This window comes from Lates calcarifer, linkage group LG13 (genome assembly GCF_001640805.2).
Source record: "Lates calcarifer isolate ASB-BC8 linkage group LG13, TLL_Latcal_v3, whole genome shotgun sequence".
Classification (NCBI taxonomy): domain Eukaryota; kingdom Metazoa; phylum Chordata; class Actinopteri; family Centropomidae; genus Lates; species Lates calcarifer.
Genome location: NC_066845.1, coordinates 5070712 through 5080161, shown reverse-complemented (window position 1 = coordinate 5080161; position 9450 = coordinate 5070712). Strand labels below are relative to the sequence as shown.

General features: G+C 41.8%; 2 protein-coding genes across 2 annotated transcripts; both read left to right on the top strand.

Annotated features, from left to right (window-relative positions):
• Positions 1-356: 356 nt before the first annotated feature.
• On the top strand, positions 357-3519 carry LOC108882076 (UDP-glucuronosyltransferase 3A1). Its single transcript, XM_018674352.2, has 10 exons — positions 357-390; positions 508-628; positions 930-1158; positions 1200-1248; positions 1284-1457; positions 1839-2097; positions 2190-2384; positions 2484-2569; positions 2708-2927; positions 3026-3519. Exons 1-10 carry the CDS (start codon positions 357-359, stop codon positions 3291-3293), a joined length of 1635 nt encoding a protein of 544 aa, XP_018529868.2. The 3' UTR covers positions 3294-3519.
• A 2412-nt stretch (positions 3520-5931) lies between these two features.
• pdxp (pyridoxal (pyridoxine, vitamin B6) phosphatase) lies at positions 5932-9039 on the top strand. The gene is made up of 2 exons (XM_018674314.2): positions 5932-6721; positions 7888-9039. The coding sequence occupies exons 1-2, from the start codon at positions 6124-6126 to the stop codon at positions 8232-8234; spliced, it is 945 nt and encodes a 314-aa protein (XP_018529830.1). The 5' UTR covers positions 5932-6123; the 3' UTR covers positions 8235-9039.
• The last annotated feature ends 411 nt before the right edge of the window (positions 9040-9450 follow it).

Here is a 9450-nt window from a genome sequence, read left to right as displayed (position 1 = left end):
TCTAATTGGTGAGTAGTGGAGCAGTGATTGTAAAAGCACCTTTTACTAGTTGTAATAGGGATATTCAGTGCAAATATTTGTTAAAAAATATAAGAAGTATGGACTTCTCATTGGGGAGTGGTACTGGGGAGTCACTAATGTACAGTAATATATTTAGATTTGTAAGGAAATTGCAGTTTGTATATGTAATCATTAGTAGTGCAACAGCAAGACATGTATTCAGATAGCAGAGTGATAGTACAGTTATTTTTGGAGATGTCTCCTCAGCTCCCTTCTCTTCTTCCACAGGAGGAAGCCACTACTTGTTATTAGATGAAATTTCTCATAACTTACACCAGCGTGGCCATGAGGTCCGCATGCTCTTGCAACTGGGCAACCCTGTTATTACAGGTACTCTGTACATACAGAACACATACACTCAAACATACATATACAGAAAAATATTTTCTCCCTGATTCTTTTTCTGATTTAGTCATTCTATTTTTTGTGTAAATGACTTTGTCCCAGGTTTCTCCTATGAAGGCCGTGCAGACAGTTACCAGACGAGCACCTGGTCCTTAGGAGAGAAATATATCAAAGAATACAATGGCTGGTTCCTGGAGCAACAAACACAGTTTTTACTGGGAAGGTATCAAACAGAGTTTGATAATTATGCTAGGAGAAACAGGCAAGCTCTAGTAAGCTACTTAATCATGTTTTGAATCTGGTTCTCCATCAGCATTTGGACACTCTTGGATTTATCTTATAATAATGCCCAATTTGTCTCTGTTATACGGTAGACTAATGAACCTTCTTGGATTAATGTGAACAGCTGAACATATTTGTCTGTAACAGTATTATATCAGATTTAAATTGGTCCTTTTTCAATCCCTTTCCCTCTCTGTTTGTCTTTATCTTACCCACTTTCCCTTCCTCTCTCTTTCTCTCAGGGATAACTTTAATAACTTTTTAAACTTCATGGGGCACCTGTCCTATCAGTGTGACAAGCTGTTAGGGGACAAAGAGATGATAACTTTCCTCTGGAGGCAACATTTTGACATCACCATCCTCGATGCTTTTAACCCCTGTTCCTTCATACTGGCACACAGACTTGGTATATCTGCTGTTCATATCACTTTGGTTTACTATCACCATTTAATATCCTCTACCATTACTACAGTAATATACTATTTACAAATATTTACCAATTGCTACTTAAGCTATTTGTTTATTCAAACGTAAATCTAAATAAATCTGTCAACATGAATATATCCACAGCAAGTCCCATGTGCTTTACTTTTGATTCATTCCAGGTGTCCAATACATAGCTTTCTATCCTGGCACTCTGAACGGTCCTCTGTCCATTGCTCTTCCCAGCCCACTCTCCTACATCCCAGTCTTCAGCTCCCAGCTGTCCGACAACATGAACCTCTGGGGTCGTGCAAAGAACCTCTTTTATTCTTTCCTGGCTCCTGTAGGTAAGAATGGATAACAAGGTGTCAAGGATTTTATCTGCCTTTCTCAAAGCACAAATGCTTCTCTTTTCATTTGTAATATATTGACTGACAATATTAGCACGTATTATTAATTAGCCATCACTACCTGTCTCTTATCTCATACTTATTTCTTTTTAAGCTAAGTTCAACATCTGCTAGTGCTGCCATTAGCACACCATCTAAATACAGTAATCAGTACTATTTTTAGCTAATGTTCCATTGAAACAGTTTGCATCGGCAACAGTCATCTATGCTAATATGTATTAACAAGAAATGAGTTAGAATTAAATCTGAACTGCATTCTGCAAATATTGACTTACAATGTTGGTGCTTTTTGATTGTGTCTTGTGTCTTATATCAAAGGCCAGGAACTTGTATGGTTGACATTTAGGGAAGTAGCTGAGCGCCACCTTGAGTCAGGCTCACCCCCTGGTGGCCTGAAGGAGTTCCACCAAGGAGCTGAACTCTGGGCTTTCAACACTGACTTTTCACTGGAGTTCCCCCAGCCTCTAATGCCCTACACTGTGCTGGTGGGAGGTCTGCTGAATAAACCTGGCAAAGCCTCCAGACCAGGTCTGTATTCTTTATACACAGATAGGTTAGTGAGACTCAGGTTTTCAAAATAACCAGCCTTCTTTACTTTTCTTCTTCCCTCTGGACTTTTACTCCTCCCCATGCAAAACCATCCCTCTCTCGTCCTTCCTTGCTCCACACTCTGCAAATTTCCTCTATGGCCCATACTCCAACCCTTTTGATTCCTCAGGATCTTGAATTGTGGATCTCCAGTTTTGGAGAAGCAGGTTTCATTGTGGTGACTCTGGGATCCATGGTCTCTTCAATCTCTGTGGACCTTCTGCTTGTGGAGCTGGTGGCTGGCTTCTCTGAGATTCCTCAGGGGGTGCTCTGGAGGTAAAAGCATAACACACTTCATACAGGCATAGAATATATATGTCAGTTAAAGTCAGGATGTTACAAGAAGTTCTTAAACTTGCAGTGTTTTGCTTGCAGGTATGACCCCAAGCGATGGCCGGCTCACCTGGACAGACCTCCCAATCTCAGGCTAGTGGACTGGCTACCTCTTAATGACCTGCTGGGTAGGAACCATCTGCCTCTCTCACCCTGACCTTTTGTTACAAACATGAAGGCCTGTTACAGTATATGGTAGACTGTCAAAAGGCTTAGTCATTGAGGGCATTATGGGCTATCAGACTCTATTTCTCTGTTTACTCCAGGCCACAAAAAAGCACGTCTCTTTATCACCCATGGTGGACAAAACAGCCTGCTACAGGCAGTGTACCATGGTGTTCCTGTACTGGGAATCCCCCTGTTTGGAGACCAGTTTGACAATGTGGTCAGGGCTGAAACAAAAGGACTTGGCCTCACCATCAACCCCACGTGCATCACCAGGGAACGCCTCAGCTCCACTATTCAAATACTCATTCAGGACATTAGGTATGTGGATGGACAGCTGGGTGGTAGAGTACAGAGATGCATGTAGCTACACCCCTTTTCTCTTTCTTTATTTTTCCCAATCATCTCTTCTTTTCGAGGTTCAAGTCTTCAGCTCTGTCCCTCAGCCAGATCCACAGAACCCATCCTGTCCCTCCAGCCCTTCGACTCATCCAGTGGGTGGAGCACATCTTGCACTCTGGAGGTGGTGCTCATTTGAGGCCAACTTCACTGATGCAACCATGGTACCAGAGATACCTGCTGGACCTGGTGCTTCTTTTCTGTCTGGGGCTTCTTGGACCTGTAATTCTCTGCTGGACTTTCTGTAGGAACAAGAACAGCAGGGATAAACAGAAAAAAATGCACTAGCGGCACTACAATTCAGATTGACACCTCAGTTCTGTGTCACTTGTTTATTTTGGACTTCTTGTATACTGTACTATACTGTATATGAGAACTTAAAAACCCTAAAATACTTTTATTGAATAATGTTCAATAAATAAGCCATGCTTGTGGTAACCAATTCATACAATATGTCTCAAGGACAAAAATATAACTTAATTTTTCTTTTCAGAATATTCCCTTTAATTATCAAAACGAAAGCTAAAATGTACTGCAAAGCATAAGAAACAGAAAAAAGTGGTTTCAGGTGTTAGTGTGCAAAAAAATGCAACTTTGCTCAACTTTGCTTTTCACACTGAGTTCTTTCTGTATACTGAAACATTTCCACTTCATCCATGTCCACTAATGCCAAGTTTCCTGCCCTCTCCCCTCCTAGCGCCATCATGTCTACTAGACATCTCATTTCTACTGCAGCGCCACATTGTCCAACACCTCTGTGCTGTTTTGACCCGGCTCCACCGCAAGCAGGGGTGGTTGACAGTACACAGGCTAACACACTCGCACACTCTAACTAAGCTGGTTATGCTACAGTAGATGAATGAATGCTGGGAATGTTTCTAAGTGCTTTTCTTGTCTGGTTTGGGTACATATATGTAAACAAAGTTATTTATATACCTGAATTCTCATAAGTCTGCTCTACCTGCTAAACTTGTGTATGCATGTGTGCATGTGTGTGTTTGGGGCAGCGTTATGGTCTACTGGTTCTTCAGTTATTAACCACCACCACCACCTGCAAGCCTCAACTCTGACCCCCACACCCTCCTCTACTGGTTTCCACTGAGTCTCCTTCCCCTCTCTAAACAAGACACAAAAGCACACAGCAATGTTCACGGTCAGCGCTTAAGCCACTGTTGCCCTCCCATTCCTCACATCTGTGTTAAGGGTTAGCAGGGAGGAAAATATAGATTATCAGGGAAATAATGACCAATTAGGACAGCTTGTTCTCTGTCCATTCAGCTGTCCTTCCCCTCATTCCTTCCCTGCATTTCATTTGTCTATTTGTCTGGCAGTTGCAGGTGCCAGTGAGTCTTCCTCTGTCTCGCACGCAATCCACAACAGGCTGGGCAAAGCAGCCAAAGCATGACAGAGAAAAAAAAAGGCAGAAAAAGCAAACTTTAATGAAGCAGAAGACGAATACACCAAAGTAGAACAAAGGGAATTCATGGAAGAGAGGAGAAACAGAAAAAACGCAGCAGAGAGAAAGAGAAGATATATGAAATAGCGATCAGAATACCTCAGGATAAAACAGATAACAAAGACAGCTATCCAAGCATGAATAAACTGTCAACTTTTATTAATGTTTTAACACTGTAACTGAATTTAATTTACAGTTTGATTTTGAATTTTTGCTTTATGTTAACTGCAGTTGTCAATACATTTCATTTACAACAATGACACCACTTACAAAATTTTTTTTCTACAAGTAGCCTGCAGTAACAAAATCAAATAATTTGATTTTTTTTTCAAGTATGGGAAAAAGGATGCTCGAACATTTTTGGTGTTGAAAGTGAATATGAAGTTTCACACTAATAGCATGTTTCTGTCTTGATAAGCTGAGGCTTCTAGTAAAGATGGGAACTGGTTGTTTTGTGGCTGAATATCCTCTGAAATTATTTAAGGTAAAAACAAAAATGGGCTTGAGTGCAGTGGTGAGTTCAAGCAGGAAGTGAGAAATAAATCTGACAGACTCTGTAAACTCTTGCAGTTGGCTCAGTGATTTCCTAGATTGTAACGGGTCAAATAGGGAGACAGTTAAGAGTCTGCAGAGAGGGCATAATGTATTGTGTGTAATGAGATTGTTGGAGTTTTAACCAGTTTGTGCTCTGGAGCTAAAATCTGTGTTGTTTGTGGGTTAGAGCCCCATCTAGTGACCTGAGAAAACTTTCTAGAACTACCCACATATTGAGTAGAAATTAAATAACAAAATAAATGCAATCAGATACTGTTGTTAAAGTTACAGCTTTTAGGATCCGCTATATTAGTACCTCTATATTAGCCTTAACATTTTTGTGCAACTTTACACTTTTGCTCCTCTTGATTCACTCCATTTTTTTTTCCATTTATTATAGTTGTACTGTGCTACTTTGCACATAAAGATTAATTTTTACCACTTTACATTTATTTAACAGCTAAAGTTACTATTTACTTGGCATATTTTGAAAGAAAAAATCGTAAGAAAAACATGTATTAGCCTCTAATATGTGACTCTTACCATATTATTTTAATCTGGAATTGAGTCCTTATATTTTCATAATTCATTTCATCATTCCTGTGTAGCAATCATGGACTATATATGAAAATGGCAGCAACCTACTTTTTTAGTAGTATGTTGAATGCAGAACAACCTCTATTGCAACCTTTTTAAGTAACAGAAGTGAGTACTTCTTCCAGCACTATTTTTGTTTTATTTGGTGAAGCACTGTTATTTAGAGGCTATGTATATTTTAAAAATATATATAATATCGTATTTAAAATTGTCCGTCAACTGCCATGAGGGCGCAATTTATTTTTTAGAGAATGTTGCTCATGAAAGACATGTGACACACACGAATCTGATTGGCTGAAGTGCTGTAGTTTGATTGGTCCGTACTGACAGCGTGGGCGTGGCCAGACGTCAATGTTTATGTAGTCCACTGACCGTGTATGTAACTGCACCAAGGACTCTGCAATGTGATTTCCTGACATTGATTTGTTTTCATATCATTTTAACCGCGGTCTTCGACACATTATGCACCAGCTTCTAACATGGGGAATCATTAGCAGGTGAAAGACGGAAGAAACGGAGGAAAAAGCCGGGATGGCAGGCGCCTTTGGGTTCAAAGGCTGCCAGAAAATTCGAGGTCCGCAGATTAGAAATCTGTTGGAGGCGAAGGACTTCTTTCTCTTCGACTGCGACGGGGTCATATGGCACGGTGAGAAGGCGATATCTGGCGCGGCGAAGGTGGTGAACTCGCTCATCCGGCAAGGCAAAAATGTAGTGTTCGTAACCAACAACTGCACCAGGCCCCGGGAGAATTATGTGCACAAGTTCTACCGGCTGGGCTTCACTGACGTGATGCTGGAGCAGATCTTCAGCTCGTCGTACTGCTCGGCTCTCTACCTGAGAGACGTCGTCAAGGTCCGCGGCCAGGTGTTCGTCATCGGCTGCGACGGACTGCGCAGGGAGCTGCAGGAGGCGGGCATCCCCTGCGTGGAGGAGGTGGATGATCCGGACGCCACCATCTACGACTGCGCCTTGGCTCCGGACGTCAAGGCGGTGCTGGTGGGACATGACGATAAACTGACTTTTCTCAAACTGGCCAAAGCCTCGTGCTACCTGAGGGACCCGGATTGTCTGTTCCTGGCCACCGACAACGACCCCTGGCACCCTCTGTCAGGTGGAAGGATACTGCCAGGTATGGTGGTGGTATTCACTGAAGCTTGGCTTCTTTAATTTTATTCATTGAGGGTTAGTTCTGCACAATACTGCTCATTTCACTAAAGTTCAGGATCATTCCAGTGTTGGTGGATATCTGTGTTATTGCCAACCATGGATAGACTGAAAGGGCCGAGTGGGCACAGGCCCAGGAGCCAAAGGGGTCAGGGAGCCCTGAGCTAGAGCCTCGGTTTTATACTCCTGTTCGTTTTTTCTTCATACAGCTGCATATTGCATACTTAGTTACAGTACATTTTTATTATGAATTAATAAGACAATTTAAATGTAAGGCAGCAGAATAACCCTGCATCTGCATCACAAGTTGTTTTTAATGGTTTCCCATGATATTTATCCTATGCTATTACATAAAGTATTTTGTATGATATTTGTGGAGAGAAGCGTCAGTGTGAATCTGCTGTGACAGGATGGTTTGGGACTTAGAGGATTTAGACAGGCCGTCCAGCATGAACAAAATAGTTGCAAGCAGCAACATAACTTTACAGTCAAGGTAAACCTGCAAATTCTAGCTGCATTTCTGCTGCATTCAACACTTCTTTTGTCAAAAACACAAACAGACACGGTGTTCACTGTAGTACCCATTGCTGAAGGGGCAGGTGACATTGACTGCAATTCTTCTCACTCTGTGTGTATTGTTGGAGTACCCATTTGTCCCTAAGGGGCCCACCATGTGCAGTACATACATAGAGCAGACTACACATGGCAGCTTCACTACATATACAGTATATTTAGTTTAGGATCAAAAATGCCCCCTCAAAATACCAAAGAGATTAGGTAGAATGACTGTAGCATTAGCAGTGTTTCTGGACAAGTTGCCAAAAACCAACTGACACAAAGTGAACCTGAGTCTTTCAGGATCCCAGGAAACATGAGGCCACAGGGCAAGTGCCACTTTTGCTCACACAGGAACCTGCAGGTTGATTTTCATGTTGTTTGGCTGAAACCATTGGCTCCGCTCAGAAATATAAAAGGGAGTTCACTAGCAGTATTACTGCCTGTAGGGGGCTAAGTTGAGGCTCCAGGTTAGAGCCCCCCCAACCCTACTGCTGTGGGGAAATTTGGGGGAAGAGGATGTTTCTTAAGATTCACAGTGATCTAACGTTACTCTTCTCTTTAACCCCCTGGCAGGTTCTGGGTCCCTCACCGCAGCTCTGGAGGTGGCCTCAGGCCGCAAGGCCACTGTGATCGGCAAGCCCAGCCGCTTCATGTTCGAGTGCATCTCCAGTCAGTTCCGGGGGGTGGACCCCGCCCAGTGCCTGATGGTCGGGGACCGCTTGGAAACAGACATGCTGTTTGGGTCCAACTGCGGCCTCGACACCATGCTCACTCTCACCGGCGTGTCTCAGATCGAGGAGGCCCAGGAGTACAGGAATAGTGAGCTGACCACCAACCACAGCTTGGTGCCTGACTACGTGGTGGACACCATCGCTGATTTCTTACCTGCTTTTGAGGAACTGGATGAACAGAGCAATTGATGAGTCCTTTCGCCTCCAGCATGGAGCGCAGATTGCTTCTACTACATTTCAAGTGCAATGTTTAGTCTGGCATTTGCAAAAAAAAAAAAGTTCTAATCCACTATTATCAAAACCCATAAATGCTCCTCAGTAACAAAGCGCTGTTTATGTTGACCAAGATATGCATAGGCCAGAATATTCTCCTCAAAATACCCAGAGTAATCCAGTGCATACCTCAGTGTTTTATAGTGTTGTGCCCATTTGTGACTTGACAGTTCCTTGTTGCTGTAAGTGTTTATATTAATATATGAATAGTTCATAGGTCGTGTTTGATATTGGGGTTTTGAACATCCAGAGGTATTTTTGTAAAGCCATGAATTGTGCTGCAGTGGCATTCATGTGTTTAGGAGCTGATTGTTCAAATTTTTTTTTTTTTGCCAAAAAGGCAGACATGTACTTATTAACACAGAATTGTTTCCTCATGTGTATTTGCCTGGGTGTGACTTCTCCTTGATTAATTCATGACAAAGAGGAGAAAATAAAAACTGTGTGAGCTTCTCTGAGCTCTGATAGAGACTGAGATGACAATCTGCCAGTCAGACAAGTGAAGTGTATATTCACTTTTGGCCTTTCTGTCATGTCTGTACTACTTGTGCCAATATTCATCTGAGTAATAAACAGCTTACTGACTCTCTTAGTTAGAAAACCAGTAGCACATTAATGGTGGCCGATCATACTGCTCTGTTGTGAAAGTTCAGTGTTGTTAATGTTTACCATATAGAGCATGCCAGCAACAGTAACAACAATAAATACTGAAAATTCTGAATATGCTGTTGTTCATCTGTTGAAGACAGTGATGTCCTGTCATTACAAATGTCCTTATCTTCTGCTTGTTTAAGTTCCACATATCTAAGTTAAGCATAAGAACACCACAATCAAAATACAATAATCTTTTAATGATTTAAATCCAGAAGTTCACATGAACTCAACACTGTTAACATCCAGCATCTTCTTAGCCTTGTTCAGCCAAAATATATAAGTTTATTATGAAAGGCATAAAATGCAATGGAACCTTCCATTATTTAGTCTCATGGTTGGATTTAGGTATGGTGGTATTGTAAGTGAAGCTCAAACAACTTATATGACAAAGTTGAACATCAGAAAAAATGTGGATTTGAGCTGGTATACTATGATTTAACGAAAACAAGAAATCTCTAAGGAATAGTTGTGGTGCAAG

Bases quoted from the DNA above. Each gene is read 5' to 3' on its own strand.
- LOC108882076 (XM_018674352.2), top strand. From the start codon at position 357: ATGCTCTTGCAACTGGGCAACCCTGTTATTACAG. The intron at 1,159-1,199 runs GTAATATACTAT...TTGCTACTTAAG, and splicing joins TATCCTCTACCATTACTACA to CTATTTGTTTATTCAAACGT. The intron at 2,570-2,707 runs GTAGGAACCATC...TGTTTACTCCAG, and splicing joins ACCTCTTAATGACCTGCTGG to GCCACAAAAAAGCACGTCTC.
- pdxp (XM_018674314.2), top strand. From the start codon at position 6,124: ATGGCAGGCGCCTTTGGGTTCAAAGGCTGCCAGAAAATTCGAGGTCCG. The intron at 6,722-7,887 runs GTATGGTGGTGG...ACCCCCTGGCAG, and splicing joins AGGTGGAAGGATACTGCCAG to GTTCTGGGTCCCTCACCGCA.